The following is an 18,081-nucleotide window of genomic DNA, read 5'->3' as shown; positions in this document are numbered from 1 at the left end:
ACTAGGTTCAGCATCTACATCATATTCGTTCCCAGAGCTCTCCATTAATTCTGATGAGTTGGTTGTGTGGAAGATCATTGGCCGATGATGTCCTGGGATAAGCTGTGACTGCATAAGCTGTCAGAATTGTTGGCAGACGAGCCACGTTCTTAGCTGTGACTCTTTTTCACCCCCCCCCCCCCCCGCTAGCGACAGATTCTGCACCAGAGATCACCCATGAAGCTCACTTAGATAAGGACAGGAATAAAACATCACGTTTTAAATAACTCCGAACCCGTATTGCTTTCGGTATTCGCGTGGAAACACACGTGATTGTATCATTCTATGTTGTTGTTGTTGCATCATGCAGTACCGTACTTCTTTTTAGGACAATGCAAATTATTTAAAGTGAGCTCTCAGCAAGTGCACGGTGGCCTGCGGGGGGCGTAAAAACACAAGCTGATAAAAGTGCGCAAAGGTGTAGGGAGCGGTGCCTCATTCAGAATTGCAACACGAGAGAAGAAAGAACACGTGGAGTTAAGTGCACGCGCAAGATAAGAGAGCACGCACTGTGGGCATTGGGCAGGACACCTCTTCGCAAGAAGAGATTGTATTTCAGTAATCGAGACTAACGATGGAGTAAGCACCCAAAGGAAGGCAAAACACGCCTGAGATGCGATTTACTTAGTGGGGGGGAAAAAAAGATTGAGAAATGTTGGTGGTCAAATAATGATATAAGGACGAGCAAGATTATGCTTCGATTTAAAGCTTTCGTGACTGCAGGGATTCATCTTCTTGGTTCTTTCGGTAAAGTCACGTAGAAGGGAAATAATAAAATAATAAAAATAAAACATTATAAAATAATTCTCTCGACGTTTCGGCCACAACGCAAGCAGCCGTCCTCAGGTGAAGAACAGGTCTGTCGGAAAGACTTTATTATGTTTTATTTTTAGTATTTTAGTATTTCCCTTCTACGTGACTTTACCGAAAGAACCAAGAAGAAGATTATGCTTATGCTTTCGGATCACGGTGATCATTATCCCCGGACCACCACCACCATCATACCATCCGGCGGTGTGTCTTTCCCAAGCACACTTATTTTCCTCAGAAGTCAACGTGACGTTTGTCGACCTGCGTATGTTTCTCGAATACATTTGTCCCTCTTACCTGCCTCTTGAACGTGTCTCTTTTTAAATCCTTTATATTAAGTTCACTTGCTTGCGCGCTTACGACCGTGTAAATTTTCGGTCGTTTTTTAACCCACTTCCCGTGATCCAATCGAGCTGACATTTTGCACACAGACTCGTTGTGCGTGACAATGTATTTTCGTGAAAAAATGTTTCCAAAATTTTACACTTTTTAGGAAAAAATAAATTATATTTAATTACCAATTGCTTAATGGTGGCAGGCAATCATCTGACCCATAGGTGGCAGCCATCTCAAGCCAGAGGACTCTAGCCGCCACGCATATAAAGGATTCATAGTGAAAAACTTTGTTTATACGGGTTAATTTTGTGTACACTCACTCAATGTTCGGCTTCTGACCTTCTACTTCCATGGCAGCCACAGTAGCCGGATTGCAGGCGGAGGCCACCACGCCCCATCGCTCCACCGCAATTACAAAACGTACTTTACTGCATTTATATAAAGGCACCGACTGAAAGTGTAGTAGATATCCAATTACCACACGGCCGAGTTGCTGTGTGTTCGTTGGCTGAAGCATTGCTTAATGACAACGTGATTTTATTTCTATATTTCCCCCCTCTCCTCTTCTCCCACAAATGAGCTGACATGGCAACGGAGCTGGCGCGGTGTTTAACGGTGAGCACGCTGGACTTGCACAATCCAGGGGGTCGTCCGATGCATTCGATCTCCAGGCGTGCCAGTTGAATAAATGGCCAGGGTTGTGAAATCCGTCATCCCAGCCTCCACCACTGTTTGCCCTCTTCAGCCAGCGGTGTAAACGGGTGAGACACCAGTTCGTCGATGGGCAGGTGGGGTAAAGTGTGGGTATTAGCACCTCTTCCAAAACGTCTGGCCAGAATAAAAGAGTAGGTCAAATGCCCCAAGAGAGGTCTCTCTTAAGCGGAGAGACCCTTACGCCCGCAGAGTCGTGAGCAAGCATTTGCCGGCTATATCTGTGTGGACCTGTCGTGAGCGGATTTAAAAATAGTTTAATTTTGATATAAGGACGTCTAGACACTTGGGCAACTTATTAATTCACATGGCTATACCTGGAAATGTGACTTTATATCGAATTGCCACGAGTTAGGATTGCAAATACTATTAGCGTTATTATTCTGGAAACATTTTTAAACAATACTGAATAAGTTTAATGTTCGGCGAGTTGTAATGGAAGACCTTCTTGAAGCCGCCACCAGCTCTCACGATCACGCGATGTCAATAATCCACACGAGCTCATTTCGTCTCTCCATCTCAAACGCTGGGGAACCTGTTCTCGGACGCATTACATTCATTGGATGCCAACTTCCGTCGTTTACTCTCGACCATCGGAACACCCATCATCATCATCCCCTTCTCCGAGCGACGTGACCTGCCCAAGCCACACTTACCCTTCTTGCAGCACGTTCAACATATATAAAAACCAGGCGATTCTTCCACGCACAATCCGATTCTCGCGCATCGTGAAGGATGTGAATAGATTTAAGAGTAGTAATAGGTTTTTACCCTTTCAACTGGTACAAAAACTAACACCTTTATACAAGGGATCATGTTTGCAATAACCACAACACAAGCAGTCAAAATGCAAACAAAAAGAAACAACTCTGATAATGATATGCACTGTCCTTGAAGTTGATTGGTCCACACCCGAGACAACTTTTCTTAGAGCCTAGTCTCCATTGGTGTTGGACCAGATGACGCCTTTTGGGTAGAAGCCTATTACTATATTTTGCCACTGGTAAAGGAGGTCTCATAGTGTAGATCAGAGGTCGCAACCGGGTACCTGATACCCGTACCCTACCCGATACCCGGCTACCCATACCCGGCCGGGTACGGGTAGGGTACAGATACGGCCGGGTACGGGTACCCGTTTGGGACCCTGGTGCGGCCGGGTACGGGTAAGGAATCAAAACCCGTTTGCGACCTCTGGTGTAGATTTAAGTGGCCAACGCGTCGGGGTTGGTTTGAATTTGGCGCGTTGCGTTTGCCCGGCTTCTCGATCGTGGGCAGCGAGGCTGCAACGCCCTCCAGTGGTACAGCGACATGGTACTCGCCACGGCTGTTGTCACCACCATGCCTCCTTTCCTTACTCATTTCAACATTAGGAGCGCATATCTATCAGCTTCTGAGTGAAATTCGATCACGCCGATAAGTGAAGATGAATGCACTCTACTTTGTCGGTGTTGGGAAGTTGCTCTTAGATTAGATTATTTTAGACTGCGCCTAATGTGATGCCATTGTGTCAGATTCGATTTAGCCACAATGTAGTATGCATGTTGAATTTATTTCGTGCCGTATGTAGCGAGCCGTACTAATAGGACGTGTTTTAGAGTAATTAGTGCCATACTTGGTGGGTATGATAATTGTCATCAGCCATGATCTATCGACTGCTGGATGGAGGCCTCCCCAAGTTGTTGCCATTTCACGCCATCCTGGAATGTGACGATCCATTTAGCTCCTGCACGCGAGCCGAGTTAATCGTTTCGTCTCTGCTGTGGACGTAAAACTTAATACCGGTGGTGCAGCGCACGAATCGACAAAAGTAAACCACAATTGAGGTGCCATTTAATCAATATTGAGCATGATCTTTTTTTAATTGAAGTTCTTCGAAAATGCATGCACTGAGCCTTGCTTTAAAACCGTTTTTTGTAAGAATGTGCAATGAAAAAGGTCCATTGCCTGAAACGTCGCCAATTATATTTAAAGTATATATTTTATGTTCAGGCAGTGTCGTTGATGAGGATTGGGGAATAATTCAAGATCAAGATGGCATCGTAGCCAAAACCATTGATTGCTCCACACCTCACCAACGCGTTGGACCATCTACCATATCTCACAGCTGCTGCTGCAGAGTGGATAAGCGGCCTCCAAGATCTTACCCGAACACTCAATTAAAATGTCAGTATTGTAGGATGTTGATGTTTACAATTACACGTGCTTGTGTGCGCATTCACCCAAACCATCGGTAGTTGAATGTAAAAATTAGCATCATGGAAGAGGCTATAGTTGAGATAAAGTAATACTTATTTATTGTTTTTGCAATGAATACAAAAATACAAACATAAAAGTAGTCTACAATAAAATAAGACTTCTTCTGAAGCTTTCCAAAGGGTCCCATACTCTGTTGCATTTTTAACTTTCACATAATTTGAACAATTTTAATTGTTGATTTTCTTTTTTCTCGTACGAAGTCAAGAAAAGAACCAAAATTGTACATTAAGTCTTCAACCATGAGTCAGTCTGTTGTATGTTATACTGGATTTTTAATTGTCGTCAAACAATAATGTGCAATACTACAATTTTGATACAATGTAATCTAAACGGTTGAAGCGAGGAAAAAACTTTTTTTAAATAAAACTTATTTCGAGGTTAATATGATGTAAAGCAGTATTAGCTACTGACTGCATTAAATTGAATAGAAATAACGGGCTATGAAATTATGGTGGGGGGCTCCAGGTCGGTGGGGGGGGGGGGGTGAGCGGATGGGGGTGGCATTTTAGTGGCCGAAACGTTCCTGACAAAACAACATTGCCAGGTAGCAACCAGAAAAAGTGTAATGGATTACAATGCTCTCCCCTCCCTGCACACCCCCTCCCTCCCTCCCTCCTCCCTCCACTTTACCCTCACAAAATTACAAAACGTGATCAAAATGACCCTTTATTGCTGACATATTCGTCCAACGCAAAAAAAAAAACCTGATCTGGAGAACGATGGGGAAATCATTACAAAACTGTCTACCAAAAAACAAACTCCGAACATTTATTTACATCAGCATGAGCACGCCTCCAGGCAGAATAAACAGACCATTCTGAGGCTGTACGAAACTCGCGAAATTCATGTCAGCAGATCAGAGGGTGTTGAAAGTTAAGCGACTACACTTGCACGAAAAAAATAATCCGAGCCATCGGTCACAGTACTGAGAGGAGATGGAACAGGTCCAGTAAGTTTAAGCTTAGAAACTCCGAGTACTTACCTTCATCCATCGTGCACAGTCTTCTGCTCATTTTGATCACATTTAGTGTTTGATTGGCGTATGGCGCGTACGTTGGTTGACCGTTTTATGTTAAAATGCGTCGCGAAAATTGATTTCGTGGGACATGCGGCTAAAGAAAAAATTTGTCAAGATTTGGAATTGCGACGGGTCAAGATGTTAACCACACTAGTAGTGAATGTGTGAGGGTAGTTAGTAGTGGTGGCGGCTTTGTCATTGAACACCTGTGTATGGCAACTGAAACCTTCCATTAATATCAATGAAAAGTCTTTAATTCCTCAATTCAGAGGCGTTTTAGGTGTGATGGTTAAACGCGTGAGAATAGTTTTTTTAGAGCAATATGGTATAAACAACATCTCGTAGTAAAACTTTTTGAAATAATCATTCGAATATTTATGCATACCGTGACAAAAAAAACCCATTCAGTTGTAAGAAGGTAGCAAACAACAAATAATGTTAGGTGCAACATTATGCAACAAACCAAGTACAAAAATAAACCGGAACTTATTCGTAAAGTAACTTAAATAAAAAATACTTTATACTCACGTCAAACATTGCTTTCCATTCACTTTATAACCTTTGTTATACATACTGTCCACAATCATCGTAGATCTGCTTTTTATAAATGAGCACTACAGCATCACATGGTAAACACAATGTATCCTTGCTCAACATTATCAGTATGTATAGCTTGTATAATCTTGCATGAAATAACATGCTAAAATTAAAACTCCTTTGTATATATATTATTTTTAAATCACACCTACGGGAGGGCTTCTTCAACTCGTGGGAATGACATTGGCACACACAGTAACGCAAAACATCACAATACAATACCGAGGAACGACACTGTAACAGTTATAACCCGCCCCCCCCCCCCCGAGCATCGGTTTTCTGTATGCAAGAAAGCTCTCTTTTTTTATCGATTAGCTAATGTAAATTTGGATACATGCTTTAAGCGGCAAACGATTAATGCACACACACTAAAGAGTTACCGAAAGTTCTCAATCACAGTCACTGCGATTCGTTGGTTGTTTAGGATTTGGCGAGATATCCGCAACTTCAGCTCTGAAGACGGTGGCTTCTCGATTTTTTTAAGGGAGCGGATATCATCATACGTGGCACGTTTCGCCATCCCATCCTACCCTGGAAAGTCTGCACGCACTCTTACGGGGGACGGGGTGGGGGGGGGGGCTTTTAAAAGGCCGAAAGCATCATTTTATAGTCTCGAAGCAGGGAGGGCGGCAGTTGGCCTTCGAAAGTCCACAATTTTCCTCGATTTCTTCCGCGTCAAACGTAGTATTCCTTTTCCTTGCCTTTCTTGTTTTTGGTGGAGCTTTTGGAGGCATTGGCCTCCTTGTCCTTGATGACCGCGCCGTTGGTCTGCGCGGAATTGCTGATGTAGTTACGGCTCTCGTCCACCTGGTAGGAGCCCTCGTCGCGGTTGCGGTATTTGTACATGGCGTACAGCAGGATGAGAATGCACAAGGCGGCGGCGGCGATGATGCCCACCACCATCCCAGTGGTGCTTCCCGACTCGCGAATCACCACCGTATGGCCGGGCAGGCTGCCGCCCATGCCTCCCTCGGTCGGGTTCGCTGTGGGGATATCACGAGACACGGGGTGGGAGGAGGTTATTACAGCCTTCCTGAGCTTTGGGTTCTCTACGCCTAGCCCCGTGCGCGGCGGCGGCGGCGCCAGGACTATGTCCGGCGCCAGCGGCCTCGGTTCGCTGGCCTGCGGTCGTCGCGAGATTTCGCCGGCAGCGTCGGGGCGGCCCGTGCCGGGGGAATACGCCGAGTCTCGACTCCTAGAGTCGCCCGGTCCGGCCCGCCGATTGGGCACTTGCGGGGCCGGCGAAAAATCTTCGTCGTCGCTCGGGGGCAGCCTAGCGTCAAGCGTCTCGACGCCCGAGCCATAGCCCGAGACTAAAGCGGGGCCGCCGCACTCGCTGTCTTCGGCGTCCACGTCCAAGGGGCAGCGCGGAGCGGCCCCCCGGTGGGGGGACGGCGTGGCCGTTGGGGCGGCCGCTGCGGTGGCGGTGCGCGGAGTGTGGTGCAGGGAGCGGTGCGTAGGTGGCGGGGGGATGAATGAAGTGTGGGTGGCTAGCAGAGGGAATTCTAAGGGCTCTTCGGTTACAATTGGGTATATTAACTCCCCTCCTAAGAGAGAAGAGAACAGAAAGGGGGGGAAGCGTAGTTAGGATGTGCACAGAGGGACAAAGCAGGCAAGCCAGCAGACAAAGACACAGCAAGTAACAAATAAAAATAAACGAGCAAGCTAAGAAACGAAAGAGCATTCGGAAACGGAAAACGAAAAGAAACGAAAAGAGCAATACATATTTGCAAAAAGCCACGCGAGAATAACATCAAAAATGTATCATCAGTTGAACATTTATGCAACAGATGCATTAGGTAATTAGAAAAGTTTGTTTTATTAAGCATTACAACTGAATCGATGTCGTTAATATCTATGTGTAAAGATATGTTTACAGTAAAATGTTAGCCTAATGGTAAAAGTGAATTTTCAAAAAAGTATGCCGCGTAGTTGGGTCAACTTACATCGACAAATTGCCCTCATGATTTTTGCATGAAGAAAAAAAAAAATAATTTGAAAGATAATTTTGTAAGAATCTCCTTGAAATAACAGTTTTCGCACTTTTTCTCAATACTTTCAGCAATGTCGTTTGAAACACTAAAATGTTATATCACAGCACATGACCACTGACTAAATAATAATAATAACTGTTAATAATAATGTTGGCACTACGATGTAAACATCTTTATTGAAGAGAAATAAAAGGATCGTATCATTAAATTATATTGCACGTTTTCATTATGTACACAACTTTCGCTGTCCGTATAATTATTTTGCCCCTTTCTCGAAAAGAGTAATTTTCACTGCGCTAGCATGAGGATAAATCTGGAGTGGGGTTTTTTTTCTTCTTATACTTTTAATATTTTTTTGTTTATTTAAGAGCTATCGTTTTGCTCATAAAGCCACGACATTGCAGAAGCATTGTCCAGAGACGGGAGGGGGGGCTTGGGGGTAGGGGGGTGGTGGGTAGTGCGGCTTGTGAGCCATCATCAAAGCACCCTTGCCAACGCGCTACACGCGCAGCGTATGGCACAAGATGAACATGAGGGCAGTGAGAGAGTGACTGAGCTGCCATGTCCGTGTGTAGGGAGCACGGAGCGCTCGGCCGGCACTAGAGCTTTTGGCTGTAAAGAAAGGGACGGGGGGACATACACACCGTAAGCATTTCTGTGCCCATCCGCTTACGAGTGACACAAAGCAATACGTGAAAGAGGAATCCCAAAACGCTGCACAGGACACGGCCCTAACTTGCAACTTCTTCACTCATGCACAACACATTTTCTCAGGAGCCTACAAGAAAATGCTGCACGTTTAAACCGATGAATGGCTCGCTTCTCTGGCTATTTTCACGAAAAGTAATTCCAATCGATTGCATGGGTTAACCTTTGGCTGATGAGATATATATTTTTTCTTTTGGCAATGTAGAGGGCTATCTAGTTTATTTTTAATGGGTCATAAGAGGATGGTCGGTATGAGATAAATATCGGGTTGTGTTAACAGGCTTGCGTGTAAAATTTAGATTTAAAAAACAATTGAGCGTATGCCAATGCGGTTACAATTAACGAATATGCAAAGGGTATGTAGAAAAGTTCCTTCTAACAAAGTAAAGATGGGCTGACGGATTTTGATGTAGCAATGCATGCTTAAAGTAAGTTGCATTTAGGGGAATGTGATAAAACGTAAACAAATCTGAGTCTAAAAAAAAGACAAAGGCACTCCACGACAATGGAGGAGCACACGTTTGTGAACGCCTGACAAACTGCCTTCCAGCAAGGAAGGTTGACATCTCATTTTATTAGAAGCCAGTTGAGGGAACTGACGAAAAATGCATGGGAGGTCACAACTCAAATCGTGTCTTAATTTGGAGAGGCAGTTTGTCCCAAAAAAACAAACTCTCTTCAATGCAATCTGCATTTCAATGCAATCTGCATTGAAGTGTAACGTCAAACCAAAAATAAACAAAACACACTGCTCTGAACTGGACTATGGGGAAAATGGACAAAAAAGGTGCTTTAAAAAAACGTCCGTGAATTGAAGTAATATGAAGCGTTCCTTAAAGATGCAAGAAATATACAGTCAACTAAACCAAAAGGCGATCATAACCCCCTCACAAGGACACTGTCACTGCTATCCAAAGCACACGTTGGAGGATCGGCTTACATTACGCTCTCACTGACAAAGACACAAGTGAATTCTTCACCGCCTGCACGATACTTTCTGTAACGGCCAACACACAATAAAAGTTGCGAGGCAAACGCTGCGGTAATTTCCATTTAGAAACCAGCTGCGGTACAGCAGTGGTGAGTTCACTTGTACAATGAATCTCGCACTCTTTGAGTTTGATTATTGCCTGTGGCTAACGTCGATTGTGAGTGATATCCTAACCTGTCTTGGGTTTCCTGGGACACCTTCCCAACCCCCTTCACCAAGAATATAGTTTTTTTGGGTTCGATCGCGTAAATATAATGTGACGTTAAACCCGCCACCACCTGACACAGCCAATTAGTAAAGTTTCTCATGCAAACAAAACACACCAATTAGTTGCCAGTTCAGCACACACCGGTGTGTTGGAGAGTAAACCCACATCGTTTAAAATTCGAGTACGACGTTTCGCCGGTAATTACAACCAGCCTCATCAGGCGACAGCTAGAATAGTAACTCATTGGCATGTTTTGATTGATGTGACAAACCCCTTCACCAACCTGCACTGACCAGCGTGGTGAAGTATGGTCAATAAAACCTCCAATCACCAACACGGCATGGGGAGGCATTCATCCAGCAGCGGATAGACAAAGGTTAGATTTGAAGCTTTCGTGACTGCAGGAATCCATACTCTTTGGTTCTTTCGGTAAAGTCACGTGGGTATAAAAGAAAAATGTAATTTTTCTTTCCGTAAAGTCACGTAGGTATAAAATATATATTAAAAAATAGTTTATACCTACGTGACTTTACCGAAAGAACCAAAGAGTATAGACAAAGGCTTGTAAATCATTATTGGGCTCCAACCACTCTGCCTGAACACGCCAACTGCCTACTCAAAAGTCATGCCATTTTTGTTCGCGCAATACAACCAGCCGGCCACCAGAGGGCGTTTCAATGTCACACACCGCTCCGCTTTACAATCGGCGAGACGCTCTGCGTGCGTGCTGAAGCATTAACATCGAGGCAGGCCATCCCCGTGAAATGGTCGTGCTGGAGGGGAATGTACAATTTCGCTTCATAGGGAGAGAGAGAGGGCACCATCACCCATAACCAAGACAACCCGAATATTCAAGTTGGGGGCAGGCACGGTGCCATATTTCGTACGGCCCAGCCTCAAGCACAAATCAGTGATATTATCAAGGGCGACTGCTGCGTTTACACATGCGTCAATTAATGCAGACTATTCCATTCTATGTGACCGTGATAAGCCGTACGTCCCTCTGCGGCTGGCCTGCGTAGTTCTGTGTGCAATAGAACTCGCCGTGAGCAGAGTAAATCCTGAGCTGTGTATGACAGACAGGGGCCCCTTAAAATGGCCTCATGCAACACAATGGGTTCCTCAGCTGGTACTTAACCCCCATTAAGGTTAATCGTATTCTCGCTAAACCGTCTCCAATATTACTGGATACGTTGCATACTGATGGCAGCACCAATGTGACATCTTATACTTTGGTATGTTTTTTTTCTAAAACCATTTACAGCAGTTGAAAAGGCCTGTGAAGGGGTTAATAGAATGCCAACCAGTGCACATCTGAACACACACCAGGCGTTAAAGGAATCAACGTGTAATTTTGCGAAAGAAACAAATATATAATGTATTACAATTTTCGCTGTTTGTTTACGTAAATATAACATGATCTAGATTTTTTTCAGCAAATTCAATTCATGTTATAAACAATGCTAAATGTCGTGCTTCGTACTCAATCATTTTTTTCCTGACAATATAAGCCAAATTAAACGCAGCGTCTGCTTTATGAATAAAATGTATTGTTATCCAAAATGTAAAAAAAAAAAATTCCCTTAACAGTGTATTCAAAGTCTTGGAAATGAGTATCATAATTTGTGGCAGTATATTTCCCTTAAAGCCTGAGGTGTGCCGATTGTGCATGTGCTAACACAGGCACTGCACATTCTAGTCCACGCACACACACACAAATTACTCAGCATCGTATGTGACCTCAGACCACAGAGATAATAACAACAGAGCTGGGCTGGCCAATATAAACAACGATTGTTTTTTTATCAATTGAAACTGTCTCTTTAGATTTGTTTTAATGTTTTGAACACATTAATTGAATACAAATTAATTACACTACTGTAAATTAACTTGATCAGTTAAGCTGATAATAGCTTGATTAATGACCAATTTCAGTTACAATTAAGAGAGCTCTAAAGAAGAAAAATGCATCTTGACCTGTCCTAATCTGCATCGTGATTTAAACACAACAATGATATTACTGCACTCAATTTGAAGGCGTGCCCTGATGCGCACAGAGAGAGAGGCAGTGAAAACGCCAGCCCAGTTTGTTTCAATATCGCTCTGTCTCGGCACATGGTACAAAGGCGGCTGGCAAAAAACCAAGGAAGAGGGGGGGGAAGAAGCAGGAGAAGCATGAATGGAAGCCTAGGAGATACAGATGCACAGAAGGAAGGGAGGGCATGCAGTGCACGTGTGTAGGGCCAGGTAGGTCAGGGTCTCCGAAAGGGACAAGGTGTTGTTGCTGGGTCAGGGCCTGGGTAAAAGTGGCTTTTGCCAGGAACTGTCACTGATGGGACCCAACTGTTGCTACAGCTAATGAACAACGTCGTTTGTAATCTTCATGCTATTTGTTGTATCACGCAGGAGTTAGTAGGCGGGCTGCTGAGGATTGTGTTACAACAGGCAAAACAATTTCACCGTCGGTCCAAAAACAACTTGTGCATGTCATTTTGTACGGCATATAAAGGCAGACAATAATAACGAAGCATATTTCTATTTACCACACTTGATACAATATGCCTACGCTTGTAAATCAAACAATGCTAAGAAACATATTGAGCATGTTTAACATCATCATGTAAAAAAAAACTAGTACATTTAAAAAAAACTTTAACTTTAAATAAAAACAATGTTATACGGCTTATAACAGCATGCATTCATTGCTGCGTAATATTTGACATCAAACAATGGTTATGGACACAAAATGTGCACGCCATAAAACTCAGAGCTTAACACAGGCTAGTGGACAAATTTTAACAAGCTGGCAAGTAATTCAATCAAGAGAGCCTCCGTGTTGTTGCAAATACGTGTACAAACTGATGTGCACATTATGCGTATGTATGCATGTTGAAATTCTTTCGCACCATACATAGCCAACCGTGCTAATCGGAGCATGAGCTTACACCCACGTTGGATTGGTACATAGCGTAATTTACTTTTTTTTACGGAAAACTGTTTTAAAAGCACGTTTTTCCTAATCATGCTCAAACATATACAGATCGAGTGAACTGGTAATTGGTAAACTGTATGGTAAGTTTCATATTGATGGTTGTAAGGTGTTGTGTCATTTTCATCAGAAACACGTGTAATGTCCTTGGACAGTCTGATGGACAGACATATTTCCTGGGGATAGCAATAAATAACCAATCAGCTCCCAAACATACGGTACATTCTCCCTTTATTAAGTGGCATTGTGTTGCTGTGACTGCCCCATGAAAACATGAAATATATGGCACTAAAATGTCTCATCGCATCTCACTGTGCATGCGTCAGTGTGGCTTAGTACATTTTCGGTGGATGGTTTGCGTGTCTATTTGAAATGGATGGAATCACATTTGTAAATTATCAGCCATTGAGTTAAGGCAGCACATGGCGCAGACCGCATGTCCAAAAATCCAACCATCTCTACGCAGCACTTTGGCTCCAGTGTTATTCTCTTCGAGCCAATATGTGACTCAGCTCACTGGGCATAAAGTGAAAGGACAAGATTTTTGATTGGAATATCCCAGGCTCCACAGTCACGTGTCGGACCTGCGCTGCTCTGACTTTTAACTCAATTTAGCGGCTATTGTTTTCAAGGGCACACAATTGACAAGGTTCCATGGGTTGGGAACGTGGGTCAACTTTTATTTTACCAGGTAAGGCCCACCTGACATGGCAACAAATTATAGATCAATGATATGGCTTATATTTCTAAATGTGGAGGAAAAAACTGGAGGACCCGTGAAAAATATGCACGCAACCACGGAGAGCACATGCAAACCCCAAATATACAGGCGTCAGGGTTGGGAACAAACCCACGATGGCCTCCTGTATACTAGGCGAGGTAGTTAACATCTTGCCACTGTGGCGCCCCTATTTTTTGCAATACCACCACAGTTCTGTTTCTATGAAGATGCGTTTGTCTTGGAATGTTAGTGATTTTGATGCAGAAGAGAATCTGAAAAAAATCAGTGGCACTAAAGTGAGTGTTCTATTTGATGTTTAAGGTATTTTATTTTAAACACCCAGCCATTCCGTTATTTATAATAACAAACCCCGCATGGTGAATTCGAAAATAATGTATTTGATTTCACATATTCGTGCACATCATTTGTTCAGTTATTCTAATGTTAAGCTCTGAGTTTACAATTACTGTGTATGTAAGGACATTACCTGGTGGTTTACCTGTTTTCCAACAGATAGTACAAAATTTGAAATGTCAAAGTACACGTTTTCACAGATAGAGAGTTGGTTTTAATGTGTAGGTGAGAATTATATAGCGTAAAAGGACTGCACACACATTTTATGAAATTCAATTTGACGAGTAGATAGTAATTTTGGAGGTAAAGTTTCAAAACCTTTGAAAATTCGTCCAATGTTAAACTCAGTTTCAGTAATAAAGAAGAAGTAATAATTGGATATTTTAAATGTATTCAAAAATAAAAATGTACTTTCTCTTTTTTTAGAGAAACTTACCCTTCTACAAAACCTGACTGCATAATCTCAGCAGTTAAAACATAAAATGATCAGATATGACTAACCAGGATAAATTATATAATATGGAAATTATTCTTGCGTTGAATGTAACTGACAATCTTCACGCCAGAATGACAAAACAGATATATTTAAACGTGGTCAAACAATGTCCACGTCAGCTTATGTATTATTAAAATTGCAAAGTGTACCAAGACTTTGTAAAGATATTATGCTTCTCTTTTAGATAACTGTTTGAGAAAGGCTTAAAACTCGACAAAATTAAGGAATGTTTTTAATTGAACTACATCGCCAGCGGTTTAACGTCTTTAGCAGTCTCTGGTGAATATATTTAGACGACCAAGAAAACGGTTATCATCAGATTTCTGAGACTGTCATCAGCTTAATCGATGGCTGATTACTGAACAATTTACTACCTAATTTGCTGTTCCACATATGACAAGGCAACATTTTAAGCTTTGCAATTCATAGCTGAGGCCTACCTGAGAAGCCTAAAATAAAAAATAAATGGTCTGATCATTGAATCGTCAATGGGGACAGCTATTCTATGAGTAACGATTAGTTACATATTGGTGGGATAACAGTACATTGTTGGGATAACGGTTAGCGTGCAGTCCTTTTTTTTTTACATGGCACGGTACACAGCTTTTACCATTTAAGCTCTCTTCACGAGCTCTGGCAAGCCGCTGCAGTGAGGATGTGTGCATGAAAGCGGCGGACTAACCTAACCTACCTGGGCTCGTCTCACACTCCTCGAGATCCTCGTCATCCGTGGGGCATTCTGCCGAGGCCACTAAAATGTCATCGGACACCTGCGGGAAGCAGAGGAGCGAGTCCAGGTTAGAACATGAGGAACGTAACATTTGAATATGCGCGCATGCACGTGTTGAACTTCTTTCGCACCGCACGTAGCCAACCAGTCCAAGTCGGAGGTGCAATATAGCGGCTGCTTGTTTCTCTCTGAGAGAGAGAGAGGGGGGGGGGGAAATCTCACGTCGCTTTATCTGTGAGATATTAAAATTCAGACCTTCGTAAATTTAAATTACTCGCGGCTATACGAGATCATGAAACGTGTAAATCCCTAGGGAATTTATCAGCACAAAATAAGGCTCACTATCACTTCGTGCTGCCCTTGGCACAGGTGGCTCCTGTTGCTACTGGACATCTTCGAAACAAGAGCTTCATAGTTCATCGGATTCTTCCAGTCCAAAAAAAAAATTCAAATTATCTTACACTGTCGTCTCATCATAAAGAAGACGCGAACTGTCCGTGACCTCTGTCAATGTTTGTTTCGCCAAGAACTGCCCACACCCGAATACATATCGCCGCACTATCTTATTTATGGGGACAGCGGGCTGACCTGCAAGCGCATTTTCTGAAATAATTAATAACCTGTAACATTTATCCTTAACCCAGTGTGCTCCAAAGTAATTGATTTCACTTCGCTTGTCCTCAAACTGCTCAGTGTATCCCAAAATAATATTATCTGCTTTGGCCTGACCAAGTCAAATAATTTGCACTAAATCAGCATTGCATTTCTTCCTGAGCGAGTGCGACTGCAGAGAGCCCCCTTATCAGAGGCAATTGCCCCCACGAAATGTCCTCCAGCCCTGCAGATTTCCAGCCAAGTCTGACGCTTATTTGCTGATTCACACACACGAAAAAAAAAGAACGCCGCTAATGATATGTGTTATCAGTACTGGCCCAAATTTTAACCTTGAGCAGTAATTTATGTTGTATTTTTTTTATACACCCTTTCCAGTTGTTGTTGCCTCATAGTGCAAACGTTGTTCCTTCTAACGCGAACATATATTATGCACATCTCATCCAGTAGTGGGGTGGAATCAATAATGCAGGCCCTCCGATATAATTGAAATTATTTTAGCATTGGTCAATGAAAGTACGGCAGTGATTAATTTGAAAGATATCATTGTTCACAGTCTGGCAATACACTATTAAAACGAACGAATGCTGCACATGTACATTGTGTGGTTATTTCTGATTTACATACGATAGGACATTTTAGTGGCCACTTAAAATGAATCGTTGCACAAAGAGCTTGGGCGATGCATTATCATTCATCTTAAGATCTTACAAAAAACCTAATAATCATGCCATTTCTAGCCATTACAAATGGTACACAGGCACAGGGTTTATGCACACTCTTTGGAGCATGCCCTTTCATTAAGACATTTGTTCCGCACACCAATGTAATCATTACAACTGTGTGAAGGCACAAAGGTCCCTTTGCATTTTCATAGGCGGGGATATGGCACAGCTGGATGAATGGATCAGTGTGTTTGGTGGAATGAACGAAAAATTAAAAATATATTTTACCACCCTCACCACGCGCATATCAACTCCCCCCCCCCACGCTTCTCCAGCTCCACATTCACACAAAGACAACAATGCCCCGTACAGCCTACATAGACTGCTATGGTAAGTAATGTGAGTGAGCACCTATGGAGGTCTACATAGGGCATAAAGAAGTGGTGTGGTAGGTATCACAGTGCTGATGTTGGCAAACCGCACCAGGTGCTCATTTAAGGCTAAGTCGACTCAGAGGAGGCCCAGGAATGATTCAGAAAATCACTATTATTTCTTGCTCCCTTCCCTCTTCGAAAACTCAGACACACAAAGACAAAGATCTCCACGACAGCATTAAAAGACACGAGGATGTGGGTGGTCAGCACCATACCCGGCCGGCTACCTTTGGTCTCAAGCGACGGGGGTGCCCAGGACCTGTTCAGATATAATCGCCCCCAACGTTGGCCACGAGTGGGAATCGAACTCGGCTCACCAGGTCCATAGCACAGCATGCGAACCACTCCACTATCGCTCCCCAAGCGCAAAAAGATAAAGATCCCCCATATAGCCTGAACAGACTGTAGAGGCAAGTGCTGTTAGCGAGCACCTATGAAGGCCGGAACGGTACACGAGGGGGTGGGTGGCCAGCACCACGCCCGACCGCCTTTGTCTCCCCAGTCGCGATGTTTACACACCGCACCAGGCACTCATTTGAGGCTGAGTCAACCTAGGGGAGGACCAGTACCGGTTCAGATAATCGTCACTGGTGTTGGCCTTGAGCCGGAATCGAACTCGGGTCGCCGGGTTCGTAGCGCAGCGCGTTAACCACTACACTACCGCTCCCCATGCGCACACACACACACACGAACGCGCGTGCGTGCACACACGAACGCGCACACATGCATGCACAAGCATGCTCGAGCATTCATGCGTACTCAAGAGCTATGGCCATAAAATGGCCTGCAGCGTGAAAGCTGACATTAAGCACTGCATCAGAAATTCGGCGCCACCGCTACGCATTATGCAAGTGTGCGCTCGCGACCAGCACAGGCGTGCGAGCGTGCGGACGGGCGTGCGTGCGTGGAGAGTGCAGGGAAGCGCAGATTTCCTCCTGCCCTCCAGGGCCACCGCGATTGTTCGTGGGAAGAAATGACATTGCGAGCAAATTTTGCATCAGAGCTCCGTCAAATGCTTTGTAACAAAAAAAAGCCTTCCTCTTATTTATTTATTAAATGTTTATTTCGTCGCATTTTTGCCCCGAACATACAGCCATATGAGGAGACTAAGGAACAAAATATATAAATATATACACCGCGTGAATTGCAATCCTCAGCGGTTGATTTCCTTTGTCCCGCACGGATTGCGGATGTGCAGTAAAACGGCCGTTTAGGAATGGGCACAAATTCCCAGGGAAGCACATTCACAGCGCCACCGCTATAGCATTAGCTCAGAGGTTGTATTAAGGATATTGTTGCCACTATTTACTCAACAATTGCTCAAAATAATACTGCAAACACCAAACGTAACCTTTGCGGAAAATGACTGCACTCATGAACTCCGCCACCCGAGTTCCAGCCCCTGGACACAG

At 43.6% G+C, this 18,081-nt stretch overlaps 1 protein-coding gene across 23 annotated transcripts in view; it reads right to left on the bottom strand.

Annotated features, from left to right (window-relative positions):
- Nucleotides 1-4,167: 4,167 nt before the first annotated feature.
- The window catches only part of LOC133341416 (neurexin-1-like), a 395,989-nt gene continuing 382,075 nt past the window's right edge, over nt 4,168-18,081 (bottom strand). For 11 of the 23 annotated variants that reach the window (XM_061550005.1, XM_061550006.1, XM_061550004.1 and 8 more), the window contains 2 exons: nt 14,920-14,998; nt 4,168-7,314 (listed from right to left, as the gene is read on the bottom strand). In XM_061550005.1, coding sequence (XP_061405989.1) covers nt 6,443-7,314; nt 14,920-14,998 — 951 coding nt within the window. In that variant the 3' untranslated portion in view covers nt 4,168-6,442. The other 12 variants (XM_061550015.1, XM_061550018.1, XM_061550017.1 and 9 more) reach the window with 4 other exon arrangements.

This window comes from Lethenteron reissneri, chromosome 11 (assembly GCF_015708825.2).
Source record: "Lethenteron reissneri isolate LAM-NWPU_2019-01 chromosome 11, ASM1570882v1, whole genome shotgun sequence".
Classification (NCBI taxonomy): Eukaryota; Metazoa; Chordata; class Hyperoartia; order Petromyzontiformes; family Petromyzontidae; genus Lethenteron; species Lethenteron reissneri.
This window is presented reverse-complemented; position numbering and strand designations above follow the sequence as displayed.